The sequence below is a fragment of the Hemicordylus capensis genome, chromosome 13, assembly GCF_027244095.1.
Source record: "Hemicordylus capensis ecotype Gifberg chromosome 13, rHemCap1.1.pri, whole genome shotgun sequence".
Taxonomy (NCBI): Eukaryota; Metazoa; Chordata; class Lepidosauria; order Squamata; family Cordylidae; genus Hemicordylus; species Hemicordylus capensis.
In genome coordinates, this window is record NC_069669.1 from 21275469 (window position 1) to 21299828 (window position 24360).

A 24360-nucleotide genomic window follows, 5' to 3' on the forward strand; every position below is an offset into this window, starting at 1 on the left:
CTCCAGCCTGGATTCCACACCATAGTTTAGTTTGTGGTAACCATATTGCTCCAAGAGTAACTTAAGACACTCGCCGTGAAGATGCAAAAAAGCAATTTATTTAATTTCCAAAAAGGTGCATTTAGAACAGGAAGCTAGATGGGAGGTGTGTCTTGCAATACACATGCTCATTTCACATGCAAGAGACTAACCGGGAGACTTACAAAATCAGCTCCGAGGCATCAACATGATTGTACATGACATTTACATTAGAAAAAAGGTACTATAATAGTTACAGCTCCCAAAAGCCCCTCCGTTGATCCCTTAACCAAATGTTGCCCCACAGTTAGGACATCTCCGTTGCCTCAATGCAAGGCAGAAAAGAATTCCGATAGGGAAGAATACGATGGCACAGAGGACGCCAAGACAGGTGAAGGTATCTTCCAATACACCAACTCTGCAAGGGAAAGGAAGAAAGAGTTATGGAAGTGTTATTGTGCACACACCAAGCTTGGCCGGAGACGCACACTGGGCTGGCTGCGTGGAACAAGAAGCAGATCACAGGCTTACTCGGTGGGTTTTGCGTGGAGAGAGATTCCCTTTAGGGGATGGAGCTGCTCTGGGAGGAGCAGAAGGTCCCAAGTTCCCTCCCTGGCAGCATCTCCAAGACAGGGCTGAGAGAGACTCCTGCCTGCAGCCTTGGAGAAGCCGCTGCCAGTCTGTGAAGACAATACTGAGCTAGCTAGACCAATGGTCTGACTCAGTATACGGCAGCTTCCTATGTTCCTATGAGAAAGAGCAAGTGGAAGAGCCTCTTATGTAAGGGACACGCACAGTGCAAGTGAGAGCTTAGTTTTGGGCTCCTTGCCCAGGAATGCTGCTCCATTTACTTCCCAGTCCATCTGAGGTGACCTCTATGCCAAGTCAGATGGCTGGGGAGAGAGAGAGAGACACATACACACAAGGCCCTCTGCCATTGTCATGAGAAGCAACGAGGCCCTGGCTGTTTTTGCTTGCAATGAGAGTGTTCCTATGAGAAGGATGGGCTCTCTGCCCAGGGCTGGAGAAACTGCCTTGAAGTAGCAAGTATGGACAGTCCCCGTGGCTAAGCAGGGTTTGCCTTGGTTTGCATTTGGATGGGAGTCTACATGTCAGTGCCACTTACTGAAAGACCTCTCCCTTTGGGGAAGAATGCTTGCACACAGAATGTTCCAGGTTCAATCCCTGGTATCTCCAGGAAGAGCCGGGGAAGACTCCTTGAAAAGCCCACCACCAACAGCAAATATTTATATACCGCTTGGCAAGTTTCCACAGCAGTTTGCATAGAGACAGATAGATCCCTGCCCTCAAAGGGCTCTCAATCTAAAAAGAAACCTAAGTTGGACGCCAGCAACAGCCACTGGAGGGATGCTGTGCTGGGGACGGAAAGGGCCAGTCGCTCTCCCCCTGCTCAATAAAGAGCATCACCACTGTAGAAAGGGGCCGCTTTGCCCAGTTCGCAAGAGCAACGGTCTGACCCAGTATAAGGCAGCTTCCTGGTGCTGCACAACCGCAGTCCTCTGGCTGTTTTTGGACTACAACTCCTGGTTGTAGCTTTCCTCCGCAGCCGGGGGAGGGAGGGCAAGAGAGTGGGGCAGGAGGGGGGAAACAGTCAACCCCAAAGAGCACACAGATGCTCTGTGTGGGTCGGCTAGTTATAATACAACGGAACTGGTTTTGCCATTACAGTCACCAGCTTCCTCGCACGTTCTGGGGGGATTTCTTGTGACCCCCAAACCACGAACCAAGCAAGAGGCTCTTCCAGCCTCTCCTTCCCACTGTGAAGAGCAAATCCTTTGCAAGACCCTCTCCAGGTGCAGGCCAAGGGCTCTGTCACCCCCACGTGAAGGAGGAACATGAGCAAAATTCAATTTCTGGCCAACCTGAACCCACTTGGGACAAATGGTTCTCAGGAACCCAAGAAACTGGAGGATGTGTCCACAGAGTCCCTACCGCCACACACAAGGGCTACTTACACTGAAGCACACGTCGGGGAGGTGTGGTAGTGAGCACAAGTTGTCCCTCTTACTAAGTGGGATCCACCTTGGTTTGCATTTGGATGGGAGGTTACAGGCGAGGAGACTGTCAGATATTCCCTTTAGGGCAGGGCTGCTCAGCTCCGTCCCTCCTGCAGATGTGGGTCTACAATTCCCATAATCCCTGGCTAGTGGCCACTGTGGCTGGGGATCATGGGAATTCTAGTCCAAAAACAGCAGGGGTGGGCCTAAGTTGAGCAAGCCTGCTTTAGGGGGTGGGATGATAGCTCACTGGAAGAGCATGGAACCTAGGGGGCTGCCATATACTGAGTCAGACCCTTGGACTATCTAGCGCCGTATTGCCTACACAGGCTGGCAGCAGCTTCTCCAAGGTTAAAGGCAGAAGTCTCTCCCAGCTCTATGTTGGAGATGCTGCCAGGGAGGGAACTTGGAACCTTCTTCACTGAAGCATGCAGGTGGCTCTTCCCAGAGCGGCTGTCTCCCCATCTTATAGCGCTCATATGTAGTCTTGCATTTCACAAATGCAAACCAGGGTGGAACCTGCTTAGCAAAGGGGACAATTCATGCTTGCTGCCAAAAGACTATGGGAAACACCTCTATCAGGCAGCAGCGATATAGGCAGATGCTGAAAGGCATCGTCTCCTACTGTGCGGGAGGAGGCCATGGTCAACCCCTCCTGTATTCTGCCAAAGAAAAACCACAGGGCTCTGTGAGCGCCAGGAGTCAACACCAACTCGACGGCACCCTTTACCTTTTGTTGCTAAAAGACCAGCTCTCCTCCAGGGGGAACAGCCACAGGAGAGAGGGCATGCCCAGACCTCTTGCCTGTGGGCTCCCCAGAGGCATCTGGTGGGCCACTGTGTGAAACAGGATGCTGGACCAGATGGGCCTTCTTGGGCCTGATCCAGCAGGGCTGTTCTTACGTTCTCCCTTCTCCTTGCATGCAGCAGGCCCCAGATTGAATCCTGGGCTGGGAGAGACGATAGGCCTGGAACCCTGGAGAGCTGCTGCCAGTCAGTGTAAACTGACCGCGTTTACCCTGAGCTAGCTGGCTCAAGGGTCCGACTCTGTATAAGGCAGCTTCCTGTGCAAGACAGTGCCCCCAATACGACCACCCTGTCTAGCAGCCACTGGTGCATTTCCACTGCCCAATAACAAGCGGAAGCCCTTACAGTGTCACCGTCTTTTCTTGGGCGATGAGTAAGCCCTCGACTTTTCTTTTTAAGTTACCAGGAAGGAGAAACGTTTTATAAAAACTGCCTCTTAGATCCGATAACAGGACAGGAAGGGGGGGGGAGCGAAGAGGCCACGGGACCCGTTTAAGGACTTGCTGATCTCAGCCGCAGAACTGAAGCCGGTCCTGCGAGCCCAAGCGGCTTTCCTGCGCTTTAGGGGGCTGCCCCTCCCAGATGGTCTAAAAATAGAGCGCGCTTATTTATACCACAAGTAGGGGCTTACGTTTAAGCTGTCCTGCAGCTGCTGGGAGAGCCATTTAGAGTTAAACACCCATTGACGACACCTATTTAATCAAAGGTTAATTGTCCTTTGGCAAGCACTGAGCGAGTCCTAGACAGCGGAAGAAATTTCTCACACAGAGACACAGGAAACTGCCCTATCCTGAGTCAGACCCTTGGACCATCTAGCTCAGTATTGTCTTCACAGACTGGCAGCGGCTTCTCCGAGGTTGCAGGCAGGAATCTCTCTCAGCCCTGTCTTGGAGAAGCCAGGGAAGGAACAGGAACCTAGATGCTCTTCCCAGAGTGGTGGCCTCATCCCCTGAGCAGAATATCTCACAGTGCTCACACTTCTGGTCTCCCATTCATAGGCAACCAGGGCAGACCCTGCTTAGCTAAGGGGACAAGTCATGCTTGCTACCACAAGGCCAGCTCTCCTCGTAGGAACATCATGGGAAGCTGCTTTAGACTGACACCCCCTCGGTCCATGGGGCTCCGTACTGCCTACAACTCCCAAAGGCCACAGCAGCTGAGGATGATGGGAGTTGTAGTCAACATCCAGGAATCCCCATTACAGGGAACACCACTGCCTAGTAGGCCAGTTCAACATCGGCGGACCTTTGGTAAGTTTCCATCATTTTAAAACAGGCTACCACCCTGGAGGCTTAATTGAAAGGAGGATTATAAGTGCTTTGATCAATGATCCGGTAAATACAAGAACGGTTCCTTCCGTGGCATGATGTGAAGCAGCGCTGCAGCCCAGACCATGCCAAGCCAGCCCTACTCACTGCCCTTCCTCACCGGCTCTGGTCAGAGCGCCGACCTTGCTTTTTACCATGAACAAATAAGCCAATTAGGGCCCTGATCTCTCCCAGGCGGAATCCACTTACTGTATCATCAGCTCCTTTACTGACATTACAAACACGGCATCAGAGTAATTTCAGCAGTTGGGAATCTAACGAACTCCAGCCTGGTTCTGAAGGGCTTGACGGAAGCATGTTTTTCACTGCCTAGTGACTGCAGCACAACCCTTAAGGAGACAACCTTCTGCAGCCAGAGAGACCAAAAAGAGTTGGAATCTAGGCCAACTCAACTTAGGGGCCCCCACCTGTTTCTGGACTACAATTCCCATATTCCGCAGCGACAGTGGCCAATAGGCAGGCATTATGGGGGTTGCAGGCCAACATCTACAGGAGGGCCGAAGTTGAGCAGAACGGGAATAGACTCTGAAGACACCTCTGATGAGATCCATCCCCAAAACGGACCTGACAAATCCCTTTAAACAGACAAGCAAGTGAGGGTCTCATGCTTACGGCTTTGCTCCTTGGAGAAGGGAACACAACAGGGCTTGGAATCCTTTGGCACGCCCGCTGTTGTTGGACCTCAACTCCCATCATCCCCCCCCCACAATTTATTGTGACAGGGGATGATGGGAGTTGTAGTTCAACAGCTGGAGTGCAAAGCTTGCCCCTTTCTGGGATACAAGCTGAATGCTGATGCTCCAAGGTTTTCATACCATCTTTCAGATTTCCGAGGCAATTCACGAAGGTAAGTGTGCATGTGCATACATATATATATACAACCTAGAGACACAGTTTATATACACATCTATTCAGCCAAATAGTTAAAAGCAGCAATTAAAAAGACAAAACCTAAACACACCTAGGATGTTTCTCTGGCCTATTTCCAGCGTGTTTGCTGGACATCCCAAGAGATGCAACATCATCTTGGGACAAAAACTTTGAAAAAGTGAAAACTTTCCTGCAAGCAGCTGGGAGCACCGTGCTAGATCAGCTTCAAACCTGGGTGAGTTAACCACGGTTATGGCCGATGCCAGTGTCCGCTTGGCTGAGGCAGACAGAGAGGGGAGGGGCACCCAATCCAACAACCCATTCTCGATCTCTCCATCACATTTATTAATGGATGGGGAAATTATGCTGGTGCATAATTATTACAAGCCATCTAATGCCACAGTGGGGAAGGAACTTGCCTAGGGAGCAAGAGACTGCCAGTTCGACTCCCCGCTGGTGTGTTCCCCAGACTATGGGAAACACCTCTATTGGGCAGCAGCGAGATAGGAAGATGCTGAACGGCATCATCTCCGACTGCATGGGAAGAGGCCATGGTCAACCCCTCCTGTATTCCACCAAAGAAAACCACAGGGCTCTGTGGGCGCCAGGAGTCGAAATCGACTTGACGGCACACCTTACCTTTTATTCACCTGAGAAGTTCCTATTTGTAGGGATGTTTAAATTAAAAGGTAAAGTGTGCCATCGAGTCGGTGTCGACTCCTGGTGATCACCGAGCCCGACTCGAGGGCACACTTTACTTTTACTTTATAATTGTTACAATCATGCTGATTCCAAGGATCATGCAAGTGGAAGACAGGTCTTTACTCCTAGAGCACAAGGTCAACATACAGCCCAGGGGGTCCCCACCCTGTGGCACTCCAGATGTCGCTGAACGACAACTCCCATCATCCCCAGCACTCCAGATGTCACTGAACTACAACTCCCATTATCCCCGTGTCTGGGGATGATGGGAGTTGTGGTTCAGCGACATCTGGAGGGGCGCAGGGTGGGGACCCCGATACAGCCGACATGCCTGCTAGAACATCAAAGCTAGCCAGCCGTGAGAGTGTTCAAGAGAAGACAAGGACGGTTACCTGCAAGCCGGGCACCCGCCAACCACGACAACCGACGTAGTCGAAGCAGGCTGCTGGATTATCGTGTACGTGGTGTTGGGATAGTTGTGTGGAGGTGGACCAGCAGGGACAACATAACCTGGGGAAACAAGCAGGAACGGACATGAAGTGCTTTTAAGCAACACCCACCCACAACCCAGCACTGGCAGGAGGAAATGGCATGACAAACACGGTCCCAACATGCCCTTTGCTCCCGCCCACCTGTGCAGCGCAACTACATTGGAAGCTGCCGTCAGGCCATCGGGCTCAGCACCGTCCACCCTGTCTGGCAGCAGCGCCCCAGTCTCTCATAGGGACATAGGAAGCTGCCATATACTGAGTCAGACCACTGGTCTATCAAGCTCAGTATTGTCTTCACAGACTGGCAGCAGTTTCTCCAAAGTTGCAGGCAGGAGTCTCTCTCAGCCCTATCTTGGAGATGCTGCTGCCAGGGAGGGAACTGGGAACCTTCTGCTCTTCCCAGAGCGGCTCCATCCCCTGAGGGGAAGATCTTCCAGTGCTCACACTTCTAGTCTCCCTTTCATATGCAACCAGGGCAGACCCTGCTTAGCTATGGGGACAAGGCATGCTTGCCACCACTAGACCAGCTCCCCTCTCTCGGAGATGCCAGGGAAGAACTTCTGTATGCAAGCAAGCAGAAGCCATATAAGTGTGGAAAGAGCTTCAGCCAACACTCAAACTTCACTTCCCATCAAAGAATCCACACAGGGGAGAAAACATAGACGAATGTTTCTATACCGCTTTTCAACACAAGTTCCCAAAATGGTTTACATAGATATAAATAAATAAATAAATAAATAAATAAAATGGCTCCTTGTCCCCCAAAGGGCTCACAATCTAAAAAACAATAAATATAAGATAGACACCAGCCACAGTCCCTGGAGGGATGCTGTGCTGGGGATGGATAGGGCCAGTTGCTCTCCCCCTGCTCAATAAAGAGAATCCCCACTTTTAAAAGGTGCCTCTTTACTCAGTTAGCAGGGGACATGCATGCTTGGAGTGTGGAAAGAGTTTCCCTGGGAGAATAAACCTCACTTCCCATCAAAGGATCCACACAAGGGACAAACCATATCAGTAGCTGGAATGAACAATACTTAAGAGTATAACTCCTGCATTTAAGAATTCATACAGGCAGGAAAGCCTTATCAATACTTGCTCTAACAGAAGCTCCTGTTATAAAGCATAGACTAAAACACCAAAGAACTAACACACCCCAAAAGGTTTACTTTTGATGTAAACCACCCTGAGCCATTTTTGGAAGGGCGGTATATAAAATCAATCAATCAATCAAATAAATAAAATAAGAAGCCCAGAGCAGTCTACATGGTTACGTTCATCCCTACAACAACCCTGTGAGGGCAGTGAGGCTGAGAGAGAAGTGACTGGCCCAGGGTCACCCAGTGAGTTTCATGACCGAGTGGGGATTTGCACTCATGTGGTCTCCCTGGTCTCAGTCCACTCTAACCACGACGCCACGCTGGATGTCATCACAGACCAGCCCCAACATGACACAGTCATTTCCAGGCCTTGCAAAGCCCGCAGCTGACATCGGTCATTTTGGGGGGCGGGGAGCAGCAGCAACCACACCATATGGCAGGGTTTTAGGGATGTGTGAACCGACTCGAGGTCGAGCCGGTTCGCCATCGAACCAGGCCAGCTCAAGGTCGTGCCAAACCCCCCAGGCTGGCTCAGGGTTCTAAAAAGTGTTTTTTAAAAATTCTTTTAAACATACCACCAGGTTCACAAATGGCCAGGGCACATGCGCAGCAGCCTCCAAAATGGCCACCGTGACCACGGAGAGGGCTGAAACGGCCCCAAAATGGCCGAAGCAGCCACAGAAGACTAAGGGAAGCCAGCCCCCCTGAGACCACACACGCCACACACACACCCCAGAGGCCGCTGAACCCAGCAGCAAGTTCTTTTTAAAAAATTATTTTACACTTTAGAACCCCAGACAGACTCAAATTAGAGCCAAGCCTGGGTTCTAGTTCGGGATGCCAAAACCGAACATGCCCAGTCCATTTCGAATCTGGTTCGACCTCGAACCGAACCAGGCCAACCCGTTCTGTGCACACCCCTACAGGGCTTACAACACACAAAACTCCAGGACTGCGTTAATTGCATCTGCTCACCACACACAAGAGCCAAAAGCCGGTCAGCAAAGGATGCTGGTGGTCAGGGAAAGGAGTGGCAGCAAGGAGAGGACACCTGGGATTTTCCAGACCATAAGCGAGTTGTGTAAGAAACAGCCCTGCCACTCATTTAGCAAGATTCTCAGCTGACACAGTCTGCCCGTTGCTAGAAGCAATGGTTAGGAAACATGCCCATTGTCCAGAAAGTGAACGAGGCGGCCTGTTGCAGGGCACCCCCAAGCATCTCAAGGACCTCCTGCTCACCCTTTCCTTCTCCTCCCTTGCACCACGTGGAGCTGTATATAACAGACATACACGGCACATCTGCCCACCCAGGTTAACACTTCAAACACCTGATAGAACAGGCAGTGCAGTGCACAAAAGCAGGAGTTGCAGGATGTGTCAGTCCAGAGTGCCTCAAGACTGTCTTCAGACAGCGCAGAAGACAATGTCTTTGACGGGATGGGGCTCAGAGGCGGAGGATCTGCTCAGGACGCAGAGGGTCCCAGGTTCCTCCCTGGCAGCAGCTGCCAGTCAGTGTAGAAGATGATACTGAACTAAGTCTTGACTCCGTATAAGGCAGCTTCTTATGGACTGCGCACAATCAATAGAATCGCATCATGGCCTCATCTGTTTACAGACTGTCTGCATGAAGCTCTGGGACTCCTCAGAATCTTATCAGGGGTTCCTCTATCAAGCCAGTTTCTCTAAAGAGGCACCTTTTAGAAGTGGTGTTTCTCTTTACTGAGCAGGGGGAGAGCAACCAACACAATCCATCCCCAGCACAGCACCCCTCCAGTGGCTGTTGCTGGTGTCTCTCTTATGCTCCTTTTTTAGATGGTGAGCCCTTTGGGGACAGGGAGCCATCTTATTTATTTATTTCTTAGTACTCCTTTGAGAAAGACCTTCAAATTTACTACGTAAAAACAGATAATGCCTTAAACACAACATTTAACAACATTTGCACAAGGTATTATCTGTTTTTTTGTAATAAATTTGAAAGTCTTTACTTGGGAGTCACCTTAAATATGCATATTGCATCGCCAGTTTATCAATTTATTTCTGTGTAGACCGCTTTGGGAACTTCTTATTGAAAAACAGTGTATCAATATCCGTTGTGTTCATAAGAGCCCAACGGGTGAGCTTCTACCATTAATAGTAAACACAAGTTCGGGTGGATTTATTCGTGCCTTTCCCTGCCCCCAGATAAGCTCGCTCACCCTCCGCCAACAGAAATAATGAAGAACGAACAAGGACAAACTCATCAGAACTTGGGGAATATCAGCTACCGCACACAACAGCAAACCGTTTCTCGGCCTTCAATTCTGCTCCGCATTCAGGCTGCAGAAGCAAGCAGGGCTAATCATTAACCCCCAAGAACCTACTGGAACAGCCACAGGAGATCAGCCGTTTCAAAACAGAACAAGGGTTGGCGTTTCTGGCCAAGGATGCCACTGGGGAAACATCCCACCGGAGAGAAAGTTCCAGGTACAGCCAAGGTGCAAAGGTTTCACCTTCTCAGTACGAGTTCAGGTTTGGCGGTGCATGAACCAGCTGGGGTGGTCGGCACCATGTGGGGGACCACTCCTCGTGTTGCTTTTTGACAGGTTCTGCACCCCGAGAGATGGGGAAAGGGAGCACAGGATGGCAAGCTTTCAGTGTGTCCTTGTGCTTTTATTGTCCAGACCACTGAGCCTGCAGCGGCCACAATGGCAATCGAGATTCCAGAGTCTTCAACACACACACAAACTACTATAAAAGTTCATCCCTGTCGTCAGAGGAATGGAAATGGAAACTGGTAGGGATGGACTCCGTGGAGAGAGTACGACAATTTGTTCACTGTTACCCTGACCCTTTCCTCAGTGCAAAAATGACTGCAATTTTACCCTAAGCATTTGGGGATAGAGATAAAGACGGGGTGATAACATAGAGAAAGCTGCAAGTGCAGCACGCCTATCACCTCGCTTTCTTCCAACTCTGGGGTGGGGCGGGGGGATGGACAGCGAAGATCACCAAGGCTGAGGAAATCCACTTGTCTACTAGTCGGTGACGAGTGAAAAATGATACCCGACGGGTGAAAAAAGTCCTGATGAGTGATGTACCAGCGTAGCTTGAGGCGAGTAAAATATTTTGTCTGGCTGATAAACTGAGCCAACATTTCTTCACCCCTGAAGATCACTACAAGCATTCATCCCCCAAGCGAGTACAGATGGCCAAAATCTGTGAGCCAGGCTCATGGACGATAAGTAAATATGCAGTCTCTCTCTCCTCCTCTCTTCAGTCTTTATCTTTGCCCCTTTCTGTTCTGTGGCAGCTGGTCATCATGAGGTGACACAGTACACTTAAACCCCGACAACACATGGAAAGCTGAAAGCACTGCAATGCTGTGATTGACTGACTGATTGATTCAGTGCCGTCAAGTCAGTGTTGACTCCTAGTGCCCACATAGATAGATTCTCTTCAGGATGAGCCGTCTCCAACTTGGCCTTGAAGGTCTCTTAGTGATGCATTCATTGCTGTCGTGATCGAGTCCATCCACCTAGCTGCTGGCCATCCCCTTCTTCTCTTTCCTTCAACTCTCCCCAGCATTATGGACTTCTCAAGGGAGCTGGGTCTTAGCATAATGTGTCCAAAGTATGAGAGTTTGAGCCTGGTCATTTGTTCCCCGAGTGAAAATTCTGGATAGATTTGTTCTAGGATCCATTTCTTTGTTTCCCTGACCATCCATGGTCTCCTCAAAAGTCTTCTCCAGCACCCAAGTTCAAAAGCATCAATGCTTTTTCTATCTTGTTTCTTCCAAGGCCAGCTTTCACATCCATTGAGTGTCACGGGGAAAGCCTAGGTGTGTAAGCCTTGTCAAAAACCACAATGAGCATCCATCCCGCCAGACGGTACTGACCACTACAGCTGGCCCATGCACTGACTGTATTTATGCTCCGCCTGCCAGCCACAATGGCACCCAGGACAGTTCACACAAAAAACCAACATGTCACCCTGAAAAATATGCTTAGAACCCTGCAGGCAACAAAGCCTAACTGAACAGCAGGGGAATCAAAACTCTTCAGTATACACTGAAGGGGAGAAAGGTATTGGTCATGCTTAAACTTCCCATGTTAACAACAAACAAATATTTATCTGCTGCTTTTCAACAAAAGGTTCCAAAGCGGTTTACATAGAGGAATAACAAATAAATAAGATGGCTCCCTGTCCCCAAAGGGCTCACAATCTAAAAAAGAATCATAAGACAGACACCAGCAACAGTCACTCAAGGGATGCTGTGCTGGGGACAGAGAGGGCCAGTTGCTCTCCCCCTGCTAAATAAAGAGAATCACCACAGTAAAAGGTGCCTCTTTGCCCAGTTAGCAGGGGTTTACTAACCAGCAGAAGGTTGCTGGTTTGAATCCCCGCTGGTACTATATTGGGCAGCAGCGACCTAGGAAGATGCTGAAAGGCATCATCTCATACTGCACGGGAGGCGGCCATGGCAAACCCCTCTGTCCTTTATTCTACCCAGACAACCACAGGGCTCTGTGGGCGCCAGGAGTCGACACCGACTCGACGGCACAACTTTACTTTACTCACTGCTGTGACTCACTCTGCAGCTCTGGACATGTCCCATTAAAATGCTGCCCCACCCTGGAGGTGATCATGGCGCACCTTAACAAAGAGAACCAGGACAGAGACATCCCCGAGGCACATGAGGCATCGAAGGGGTGTTTCCTCCCCTGAATTATTCAAAGAAAGAGGTCCTTATGCTGTAGGGCTGCACACATCAGGCCCTCCTGCAGAACGACAACTCCCTCCTAGCCCCTGTTCCACCGTTCCCTGTCCCAGAAGGGCTCCCCAGCTAAAAAGAAGCATAAGGTAGATGCCAGCAACAGCCACTGGAGGGATGCTGGGCTGGGGCCACATGTGTCCCCTCTGGGGATGGGGCCCATCGCTCAGTGGTAGAGCCTCTCCAGGTAGGGCTGGGGATGTCCCATTTGAAAACTTGGGAGAACCACTGCCAGTCAGTGTAGAGACAATGCTGAGCTAGATGGACGAATGGTCTGACTCCGTATAAGGCAGCCTCCTATGTGCCTCAGGCTCAGGCAAGTGCCCAGGGCCCCATCCACGGCGTGCTACAAGGAACACCGGAAGTTGCCATATACCGAGTCAGACCCTTGGTCCACCTGGCTCAGTATTGTCTGCACAGACTGGCAGCAACTTCTCCAAGGTTGCAAGCAGGAGCCTCTCTCAGCCCTGTCTTGGAGATGCTGCTGCCAGGGAGGGAACTGGGAACCTTCTGCACGCAAGCAGGCAGGGGCTCTTTCTTCCCAGAGCAGCCCCATCCCCTCAGGGGAAGATCTTAACATGGCTCACACATGGAGTCCCCCGTTCTAATGCAGCCAGGGCAGACCCTGCTTAGCAAAAGGGACAACTCATGCTTGCCACCACGAGACCGGATGGACAGAAGTCTCTGGCACATCTGGACACAAGCAGAAGGGCCAGCAGCCTACCCAAGACCTTCCCGTCCAGCCCTGCCCTCCAGATCGGAAGACCAGAGGCACGCCCCCTAAGAACAGCCATAGTGGATCAGGGTCCAGGCCTTTTTAGTCCAGCATCCCGTTTCCCACAGTGGCCCGCCAAATGTCTCTGGGAAGCCCGCAGGCAAGCCGATGGAGGCAGGCCCCCTCTCCTGGGATTCTGGAGCATCCTGCCTCCGAGCCTGGAGGCGGCCTAGAGCCATCAAGACGAGTAGCCACCGACCAGACTGTCCTCCCTCCCAAGGCACAGGACTGGGCGCACTCGACAATGCATTCCAGACGAGCACGGTCTGGTCCCGGGGGCCTGGCTTGGGACCCACTCGTCAAAGATGCCGGACATGACCAAAATAGCCTCTCTGAACTATTCTGCTTAGCACAGCTGCTAGCAGTGGCAGGGAACGCGATCTCTTTTCTTGGAGCGCATGTTTCTCTTGTGGGGAGGGGCGGGGGGAGAGACACTTTTTATTACACTTACAAGAAAAAAAATGTCATTTCCCCTTCAGCTATTGCTTCCAATTCTGTACAGGAAAATAGGTGCATAAGAATTAATGCTTAGCATTGAGATAGCACTTTCAACTCTTCAATCTGCTGCTCACACACATATTTATCTGTCAGCAATCTTTATAGCCAGCAGCTAGAGAACCAGCACGGTGCACCCATCCCGGGATGTTGTGGGGAACCTGCGTATTAGGAGCATCAGAGGAAGGCTGGGGAGGCCAAGTTCAAATCCCCAAGGAGCCATGAAGCTTGCTGGACACTGTCCCCACGAAGGTGTGCACACGCTCACACATTTTCTGATGTCTGTTCAGTTCAATTTTAGATCCCGCTCAGGTTGAATCAGGAAGGTCCCAGCTACTGGAAAAACACCTGAGATTTCCTGTCTATCAGGAGCAAGGAGTGGAAGTTAACCCTCTGTGAGCCGTGACCTCCTACTTCGAGGGAGAAAATTAGAGAACACACTGTTGCTGGGCAATCTCGACCCGGTCATTAACACTCAAGCTAGCCTACATCGCAGGGTTGTTGTGACCAAGGTTCAGGAAATCCACTAGTCCACAATGAGTGGGAAATGATGCCTGATGAATTTTAAAAAATCTTGATGAGGGATGCACCAATATCACCCGAGGAAACATCCGACAAGTAAAAGTTTGTCTGGCTGATGAGCTGAGCCAACCTTTCTTGACCCCTGGATGTGACCATAGGCGGGATAAGAACCTAATGACCAATAGCTCCCCGCATGGCAGTCTTGGCTGTACCTTTTAAAACTCTACTCCCCCGTCCAGAGTTTAGATGCCGAGGACTCTCTGACTCCCCTCCAACAAGAGGGACCCTCTTCCAGCCCCTGAGACGGCATCAGCTCAACACTCCCTCTCCCTCACTCCTAGCAACACTCCTGCGCACTTCAGAGGACTCTGAGTAACCACCCACCTTCCAAACCAATGCTCTGCATCCCCTCATCTCCAGTTACCCTACCCAATTTTTTGTTTAATATGGTCAATTTCAACCCCTTGCTTTGGATTGCAGGCCAGTGAACTTGACAAAGCTGCATAAGGAAGGAAGGCGAGAGGAGAGGAGAGCTGGTCTGGTGGGAGCAAGCATGAGTGGTCCCCTTAGCTAAGCAGGGTCTGCCCTGGTTGCATCTGAATGGGAGACTTGATGTCTGAGCAGCACTGGAAGAGATTCCCCTCAGTGGATGAGCAGAAGGTTCCCAGTTCCCTCCCTGGCAGCCTCTCCAAGACAGGGCTGAGAGAGACTCCTGCCGGCAACCTTGGAGAAGCCGCTGCCAACCTGTGAAGACAATACTGAGCTAGACGGACCAAGGGTCTGACTCAGTATATGGCAGCTTCCTATGTTCCGAGTGTGCCTGCTGAGTCAGATCAAAGGTCCATTCTAGGCAAACTCCCCATTTCTCTCCCTGGCTGTGCTCCGACCCCAGCAACTGATATTCACTGGTATACTGTCTCTGAACATGGAGGTTCTGTTTATTATAGCCAAATTACGGCTGCCCATAGACATTTCCTCCAGATACAGATTCAGACACTTTTGGAAGGATCATTGTAGGTAGACATGGTCTCTACAGGATTGCCTAAATAAGCCATAAAAACCCCACCCACCCCATCATGAACCAGAGAAAGAGACCATAAATTGGAGTCTTCAGAGTGCTACCAAGAACCACCCTGGTCCAGCATAGGAAGCTGCCTTATACCAAGTCAGACCCTCAATCTCTATCGCTCAGCACTGTCTACACTGACGGGCAGCAGCTCTCCAAAGTTACAGGCAGACGTCTTTCCCAGCCCTACCTGGAGACGCTGCCAGGGACTGAACCTGAGAGCTTCTGCATGAAACGTAGACACTCTGCTCCAGAGCTCTGGCCCATCCCCTAATAGGAAGGTGTCTTATACCAGCTTTGGTTCAGCTTTAAGAAAGGCTTAGACAAATTCATGGAAGACTGGTCTGTCCATGGCTACTAGTCCGAGGGCTATAAGCCACCTCCAGCCTAAAAAGCACAATGCCTCTTAATACCAGTTGCAGGGGAGCAACAGCAGGAGAGAGGACATGCCCTCACCTCTTGGCTGTGGGCTCCCCAGAGGCATCTGGTGGGCCACTGTATGAAGGAGGATGCAGGGCTAGAAGGGCCTTGGGCCTGACCTAACATGATTCAGACCACTGATCCATCTAACTCAGTATTGTCCACACTGACTGGCAGCAGTTGTCTAAGGTTCCAGGCAGGAGTCTTTCCCAGGCCTACCTGGAGATGTTGCCAGGGATGAAACTTTGGGACCTTAGGAACGCAGGAAGCTGCCATATACTGAGTCAGACCCTTGGTCTATCTAGCTCAGTATTGTCTGCACAGACTGGCAGCGGCTTCTCCAAGGTTGCAGGCAGGAGTCTCTCTCTCAGCCCTGTCTGGGAGATGCTGCCAAGGAGGGAACTTGGAACCTTCTGCTCTTCCCAGAGCAGCGCCATCCCCTGACGGGAATATATTTCACACATCAAGTCTCCCTTTCATATGCAACCAGGGCAGACCCTGCTTAGCTAAGGGGACCAGTCGTGCTTGCTACTACAAGACCAGCTCTCCTCCCTTATATTTAAGGGGAACTTCTTCATGCAAGGCAGATGTTCTGCCACGAAACTACAGCCCGTCCCCCTGTGGCAGGAACTGTTTGCAGCAGAAACTGTTGCTCCTGGGAGGGGTCCCGATTCCACCACCAAGCCGTAACTTCTCTCCCTCAGTTCCTCTTCTGCAAAATGGGAAGTAGAATGGCCTACTTGAGAAGTTTTGCTACGCACAATAGGAAGGCCGTGTGCACTTCGCCCAAAAGAAATGCCACTGCTGATGCTCTGCTTGCTCTCCGGTGTTATCACCCCAAACCCTTCCATAATAGAAGAATCCCATTGTACGTTACACAACTAAGCTAGGAGGCAGAACCGCCCTCCTCCAGTTCTCCACAACCGGGCAGCGCCAATTCCAAGTAAACCAAGTAAACCGAAAGCAAAACACGCACCAACCCCTCCCAGCTGCTTCTTGGCGTGGCAGAGGAGAGAGCCTTGTTCCAACATCTGGCCGACCTGCTAGACAGAACAAAGCCAACCCAGCAGGGCGACCCCAGAGACATTGAGCTAGGAAGCTCTCCAGAGACCCGTGGAGAGACGTCCTCCAGACTTCTCCTGCAAACAGCTTCAGGTTTTGTTAGAGCCAGAACTTCTGTGCCTCTTTCCACTCTCAAACCAGCATCTCTTGCAAACGACCATTAAATAAGCAGATGAAACCGATCCAAGAAGGCTGTCGCCTCAATAAGGAAATGATGATCTCAGGCGGGGTGGGAGAGTTTATTTCCCCAAACACAGCACAGAGATCTCTTTGGAGAGCTTCTTTGCAAAACCTTAAATGAGGCGGGAGGAGAGCTGGCCTTGTGGAAGCGAGCATGGATCATCCCCTTTGCCCAGCAGGGCCTGCCCTGGTTTGCACTTGGATGGGAGACTCGATATGTGAGCCCTGGAAGATCTTCCCCTTAGGAGATGGGGCCACAGCTCAGAGGAAGAGAATCTAGCTCCCAGCTCCACTCCAGGATAGGGCTGGGAGGGACTCCTTCCTACAGCCTTGGAGAAGCCGCTGCCAGTCAGTGCAGACACTACTGAACAGGATGGACCAAGGGTCTGACTCCACAGAAGGCAGCTTTCTATGTTCCTAATACTATTTCCCATCCCAATACTGCAGCCTGCTCATACTTGACAGCCGGTGAAAACCACAACACACCCCCTTGATCCGGCCCCCACCTCATCCAGAACTTCCTTTAAACCTGGTGCAGTCCCCACCCCTGGCCCCGGGGCGTGTCCCCTCTTTTACAGGCCCCACATCCAACTGATAAAGGTAGAGTGTGCCACCACGCCCCATATCAATATTGAGAACACGCATACCCCCCTCCTTCCAGCACAGAAGGGCTGGGGCAGCTCACAGAGGTGGGAGAACCACCCACGGGCTCAAGACAGGCACAACAATTTCACGTGAGCAGAAGTCACGGAGAACAGGGCCCCGTTAAACCCAGACTTCCAAGTTCAAATGCTGTCTATCTCCCCCCCCCAAGAATGCACTTCCTCTCCCCACAAGGTGGTCTAAGTGAGCCCCCCCCCCCCGGAATGCCCTCAGGAGCCATTTCTAATGCAAGAGCCCCCCGAGGAACAAGTCCTGGGTGCATCCGGTTCAATGGGTGCTCTTAAGGGGCAGGGAGGAAAGGAGAATCCGCTCGGCCTCCGGGCCGCCCAACCCCACCGGAGCCACCCTCACCAGGTCTGCCCCCTCGGTTCACCCTAGCCTAGACTCTTCTCCCTGTCCTGGGGTGGGGCACCCCCAGCACCCCCCTCACACCTCCTAGAGCCAGTGGTTGCCAGGTCAGGGGGGCAGACTCCCCCCCACCAGACATTTGGGGGGCCCTTCATTTCCAGGCACCCCCCAACCCAGCACCCCACACCTCCATCCAAAAGTGCCTCCCCCCCCACAAGACAAATGCGAGGTGCGCCTCCGGCTCCCCCTCTCTGCACCCCCCACCTAATGCCCCATATCTCCCCCTCCCCAGCCCCCTTCCCTCCACCCAGAGGAAACCCAAGCCCCCCTGGCCCTGGCCCAGCACCCCTCCCCTCCTTACCTGCGGCAGCCCCCGTGGGATAGGGGTAGGGCGGAGGCGGCTGGAAGCCCGGCTGGGGGGGCGGGATGGCCCCATAGCCGCCGCCCGGCCCGTACTCGTAGCCCGCGCCCCCGCCGCCCCCCGGGGCAGCCGGGCTGTAGGCGGGGGGTCGCTCCTGCAGGAGGGGCTTGCTGTCCATGCTCGGGCCCCGGCGGGGGGAGGGCGCGGCGGGGGTGCTCCGGGGGCTCAGAGGCGCCTCGCCCCTCCGCTCCTCCCAGCCAGCAGCGGCAGCCGCCTCCTTTGCGCGCAGAGCATGGAGCCAGGCGCTGCCAGCGGAGCGGGGCGTCCCCTCGGCGGAGCCCCAGCCCGGGCAGGCAGCGTGCGGCTCGCTGGAGGCGGCGGGCTCCTTCTTCGCCTCCCTCCCTGCTCGGCGGCGCCTGCTGCTGCTGCTGCTGCTCCCAGGCCAGTCACAAGACTGCGCTCACGTGACGCGGCGGCTGGCGAGGCTCCCCCCCGCGGGGCGGGGCGGCGGCGGCGGAGGGAAAGCCCCTCTTAAAGGGGACGCGGCCGCGGCGCAACCCGGCCTCGCCCTTCGGCGCTTCGCTTCTGGCCCGGCGGGTTGCAGTTGCAGGGCAGGCTGCTGGACAGCACAAGGCGAGAGAAGGTCTGCCACTGCCCCTCACCCGCCCCCTGGCTGCAATGCAAGGGGGCGGGGCTGCACCGGTAGGGCGTCTGCCTGGTGAGCTGCTGCCGGATGTCTGCCTGCTGCAAGACGCACACGCCTCATTTCCAGCAGGGCTTCTCCTGCGCCTGAAGGAGGCCTGCCTGTGCAGCAGCCCGGCCTCGTGTGGGGCAGAGGGGCAGGCGGGCGGGGCGCTGAGCCCGGGCAAGCCTCCAAGGCCGCCCCCCCCCCGCAAAAGGGCCATGCTGCAGATCGGAAGAAGGAAGGAAGCATTCTTTGCACCGGGCAAAGAGGCCACGCGGAAACTCGGCCTCGTCATCATCAAGAACCATTCTCTTGCAACAAGCCTTTACACGAAAAAGAAACACGATGTACAACTTGAAGTTGAGATGTTGGAAATAATAATTAAGAGGCCCCTCGTAATGGGAGGCCCTAAGACTCCTAGTGACCCCAGAGAGAGATTCTCTCCAGGGTGGTCTGTCTGCAACTTGGCCTTTCAGCCCTCTCATTCATGGCTGTCGTCAGCCAGCCCATCCACCTGGCTGCTGGTCTCCTTTGGTCACAGTATTAAGGGAGTAAAATCCACCACAACCAGCGCCTGTGGCCAAGAGGGAGGTTTCAACAGACTCAGGGTAACCCACAGATACGCTGGTTTTAAAAATAGAACCAACGGGGCAAAAAACCAACAACACTCCAGCCCCAACTGCCCCAGTGTCACTCAATAGGACGGAATGTTCACAGCCTCAGAGGGCACTTAACAGACCACCAGATGGGCAGAGTTAATGGGACTCAACAGCGAGGCAGTAGGTGGGGAAGGCGGGCGTGGACAAGAGCAGAACATTCCTCAGCTTGAAGAGGCAGACACAACCTCTTCTCCTTCTGAGGGGGATAGGTGTCTAAAGCAGAGGTTCGCAACCTGTGGCCCACCAGATGTTGATGCACTACTACTCCCATCATGCCCAGTCACAATTTACTGCAGCTGAGGGTGATGGGAGTTGTAGTTCCATCAACATCTGGAGGTTGAGAACTCCTAGTCTAAAGTTCTCACCATCTTCAGGCACAGACCCAAGTAACACATGCAGAGCAGGATATACCACAGCACACGGGTCCATCTCTTATGTTTAACTTGGGGCTCAAACGTGAATCTTGACAAGGACATCTGAGGGAGGCCCGGCTGTCATGCACTCGGGACAGGGCCTTCTCTGTTGCTGCCCCCAGACTCTGGAATGCTCTCCCAGTGGCCATTCGTTCCTCGGACTCCATCACGGCTTTTAGAAAGCTTTTAAAGACTTGGCTTTTTTCCCAGGCTTTTACATGATCGTTTTCTACTGCGGCTTCTCTGTGTTTTTATTTGTTGTATTTGTTGTATTGTTTTTATGCCTGCTTTTATATGTTTTTATACTTTTAACATGATGTTTTTATTGTCTTTTTATTGTACGTTTTTAACTTTTGTAAACCGCCTTGGGGTTATCTTTTTAACGAAAGGCAGTATATAAATGCAAAAATAAATAAATAAACAAACAAATAAATAAATGAAATCTTCTTCGGGGGAACCTTGGCCTTCAGAAACATCTGCTTGAGCATGTCAACAAAAGCAGAAGTCTCCACTTATGCCAATCAGCGTATAATGAGTCCATCCTTGACTCAGCGGATGTTTTGCCTCTGGAGGACTTACAACAACCAGGAGGACACACCAGGGCCTGCCCAGCAACTTCTCGTCATGTGATTCTCTGGGAGCATCGTTCACTTCAGTATCTCAGTATCACATGGAACTGGAATATGCCCAAAGCCAAAGAGTGACGCTCAGAACCAGACTTGGTAGGAGAGTTCACCAAGTTTTAGAAGTTGATCCCATCCAGGGTGCCATTTGGGGACACGCACATGATCATAGAGAATAAAAGAGTGCTCCTGAGCACATGCCATGAAGGGCATGCAGTAGCCGAGAAACTAGTCTTAACAAAATACAAATATCTGGGGTGAAGGAAAAGGACTTCCTGAGTCAAGACTACAGAACTCCCCCCCAAAGTGCCTTTCCTCTCCCCCTCACAAAATTTAAGTGAAAAGATGCTCCTCAAGCTTCCCTTCTGTCTGTGTGCCTCTCCTGAGCAAAGAAGAGAAGAACTTCTACATTTCCCACCTCTGGTGAGGACTCCTGGTGCCCACAGAGCCCTGTGGCTGTCTTTGGTGGAATACAGGAGGGGTTGACCATTGCCTCCTCCCATGCAGTATGAGATGATGCCTTTCAGCAACTTCCTAGATCACTGCTGCCCGATACGGGTGTTTCCGATACATATCAGCAGGGATTCGAACCGGCAACCTCTGGCTCGTTAGTCAAATCATTTCCCTGCTGCGCCATCAAATATTTCAGTTAAAATATGTGGAAGAGAAGAGAAGCATTTGTTTCCCATGGAAGGAGACGTCTGCTTTTCTACCAGTCGCACCCGTTCACACATCCATCTTCATCCCCTGACAACTGCAACATCAAGCAAAGACTTCACTTGCACCTGTGGAAGCCCCATCACAGATGTGTGCCACAGATGGAGAGCCATCTTCAGTGGTTCCGTACATGAGCCCACTGGGGTGATGAATCCTTGTAGTTATTTCTGGCAGCAATCTCCCCCCCCCCCCCGCCATCCGCCCCCCACAGAGGGAAAATAGGTGATCTCATTGCAGCACTTTCAGCCATGTCATTGCCCTTTTATTGTCCTGGCCATCGGCTGGCAGCGGCCACATTTGCAAGGGTGTTTTCGAAGCTTTAAAAACACAAAAAAGACTATATAGGACAGTCACGGGGCTAATGATGTCATCAGAGGCATGAGGGTGAAAATGGGCAAGGATGTCCTCCAAAGAGTACTCCACGGAGAGAGCACCACAATCGGTTCTTTGGGACCCTAACCCTACCCTAACACTTCGCTCTGGGTAAAAATGACTACTTACTTAATGAATTTTAGCTTAATTGTTGGGGGGGGGTAGGGATAAAGCAGGGGCAATAACGGGAGCTGTGAGTGCAACCAGGCTATCACCTGTCTGTCTTCCATCTCTAGGGTGGTCGACCATTGGCAAAAATCCCTACTGTCCCTGAGATGGTAAGGTAAAGTGTGCCGTCAGGTCAGTGTCGACTCCTGGCGCCCACAGAGCCCTCTGGTTTTCTTTTGGTAGAATACAGGAGGGGTTGCCCATTACCTCCTCCTGCGCAGGATGAGATGATGCCTTTCAGCATCTTCCTAGTTCACTGCTGCCCAATATAGGTGTTTCCCATAGTCTGGGAAACATGGTCTGGGAAACATATCAGCGGGGATTCGAACTGCCAACCTTCTGCTTATTATTATTTATTTATTCGATTTCTATACCACCCTTCCAAAAACAGCTCAGGGTGGTTTACACAGATAAATAATAAATAAATGAGATGGCTCCCTGTCCCCAAAGGGCTCTCAATCTAAAAAGAAACACAAGATAGACACCAGCAAGAGTCACTGGAGAGATGCTGTGCTGGGGGTGGATAGGGCCAGTTACTCTCCCCCTGCTAAATGAAGAGAATCACCACGTTAAAAGGGGCCTCTTTGCCAAGTTAGCAGGGGTTAGTCAAGAATTTCCCCACTGTGCCACTTAAGGTGACTCCTCCCTGAGAAGATACAGCTAGTCAGAAATTGTGGGCCTTGCTCATGGACGGACTCTCTCTCTCTCTCTCTCTCTCTCTCTCTAGATTGTAAGCTCCTTGGGGCAGAGACCTATCTGCTTGTTCTCTGCATCTGTACCAGAAGCTACCTTAAATGTAATGCTTTTCTATGGTGCCAGCTGCTGGTCATCAAGTGTAAATCGAATAATGTCTATCCTTGCATGGCCCAAGGCCTGAATTGGGACCGGCAGCATTCAGAATCACTTGATTACCGCCCCACCCTAAGCACCTCTACGGCAGGACTAGCTCTCCCACAAGGGTGCTGAGGGTTGCCTCCTCTCAGTGTCTTCCCTGTCTCCCTTTCCAGGCTGGTTCTTCTGGCATCTCCTCCTCCCAGGAGTGGGAGGCTGGCTTCTCACCACTCAGAGGTGCCAGTCTGTTGCTGGCTTTTTAAAAAAAAGAGGCATTGCTCCTTTGGGATTGCAGCTGCTGCCCATCTGGTCACAGGCAAATAGACAAGATCCGTCTGAGTTTGGTGTTTCTCATTCAGCCTCATGCACAGTTAAAGAGAGCAGCTGTCAGAAAGGACTGGGCAACAACAGTGCTGATGCTCTCTCTCTCTTTCTCTCTCTCTCTCTCACACAGACACACACACAAACACACACGGCTTTCCCCAACACCGTTCCCTTTCCTAATTCCCCATGTCTCATAAGAACAGCCCTGCTGGATCAGGCCCAACAAGGCCCATCCAGTTCAGCATCCGGTTTCCCACAGTGCCCCCCCCGCCCCGCCCAGATGCCCCTGAGAAGCCCACAGGCAAGAGCTGAGAGGGCATGCTCTCTCTCCTGCGGTTGCTCCCCTTTGCCCCCTCCTCAACACCATTCCCTTGTCTAATTCCCCCTGTCTCTGCCTCACATCTCTGCTAGGGGACCATTCCGCTTATGCAACCTTCTCAACACCCGGGCAGAAGGTCCTATGCTAAGGGAATATTGCTATTATTAATCATAGTCATCATTGATTGGAATATTGATATACCACTTTTGAAAAACAAGGTTCTCAAAGTGGTTTGCCTAGCAAAAGCAAGACTGTAAGGATGCAGCAAGGCACGAGTGAGCTAGTGAGCCAGCATCAGGACAGGACCCTATCTGCTGTTTTCCATCGGATTCAGTGCCCAGCATCTTTTATCGGTTTCTGAAAGAGCTGGAAATCCTGTGATCCTTACAGACACATAACCAGAACACCTGGGACCTAGGGATGTGCACGAACCAGTTCGGACGCCCTTTTACGGGCCTCCGAACCGGTTCGATAGACCGGCAGTTCTGCCAGTTTGAAGGTGAGGGGGTAAGCTTTAAGGATGGGGGAGGGTGCACTCTCCCTCCCCCCCTCCACACACTTCCCCCTCCAGCACCCTGTGTAAAAATAGTTCAGTGGGGTGGCAGTGTACCTCCAGGCCAACCCGTTGATCCCCCGACTGGAATTGACCAGGGTGCACACACGCGCCAGGCACTTCTGTTTGGGGGATCAATGGGGCGGCAAGGAGGTACACTGCAGCCCCACCGGGGTAACCGGTGAAGACAGTACTGAGCTAGATAGACCAATGGTCTGACTCGGTATAGGGCAGCTTCCTATGTTCCTGTGACTGATTGTCAAGACATATCTGTCCTCTTTTGCTCTTAGTTAAAATTAATTCCAAACTGTTTGTTTTTATTCTGTAAAATCATTTTAGGTTTTTTATTCTGCCTTTGCATTTGTTGTACTTTAGATTATGCACATCGCCTAGGATATGCACATCAGGCAGCGTATAAAAATGATAAATAGATAGAACAAATTAGCAAAGCTGTGAGAGAGCTACAAGCAAGGGAACAAGTCTTCTTCCTAGGCTGGCTTACTTGTTTATTGCATGATACTACCCTTTGTCATAGGACCCCAGGGTGGCACCACTTTGCCACTCTAAAGGAGAATGGAGGTCCGTTTGTCGCAATGAGGCAGCGATGTTCTCTGCAAGGATTTTCCCCAAATGCAGGGAATTCTAGCTTTAAAAAAAATCAGGGGAAAAGGGAATCCTACTAAAAAAAGTGGTGAAATGCAGGGAAAAATTCAAGCAATTGTAG

The 24360-nt window shown here is 51.7% G+C and overlaps 1 protein-coding gene across 1 annotated transcript; it reads right to left on the reverse strand.

The window, feature by feature from the left end:
* Positions 1 to 76: 76 nt before the first annotated feature.
* BRI3 (brain protein I3) lies at positions 77 to 18454 on the reverse strand. The gene is made up of 3 exons (XM_053276792.1): positions 17973 to 18454; positions 6135 to 6252; positions 77 to 436 (listed from the first exon to the last, which is right to left on the reverse strand). Exons 1-3 carry the CDS (start codon positions 18148 to 18150, stop codon positions 304 to 306), a joined length of 429 nt encoding a protein of 142 aa, XP_053132767.1. The 5' UTR covers positions 18151 to 18454; the 3' UTR covers positions 77 to 303.
* Between the last annotated feature and the right edge of the window lie 5906 nt (positions 18455 to 24360).

Coding starts and splice junctions, on each gene's coding strand:
- BRI3 (XM_053276792.1), bottom strand. CDS start 18,150: ATGGACAGCAAGCCCCTCCTGCAGGAGCGACCCCCCGCCTACAGCCCG. Junction 6,253..17,972: donor TCCCACGGGGGCTGCCGCAG/GTAAGGAGGGGA, acceptor TTGTTTCCCCAG/GTTATGTTGTCCCTGCTGGT. Junction 437..6,134: donor GGCGGGTGCCCGGCTTGCAG/GTAACCGTCCTT, acceptor TTTCCCTTGCAG/AGTTGGTGTATTGGAAGATA.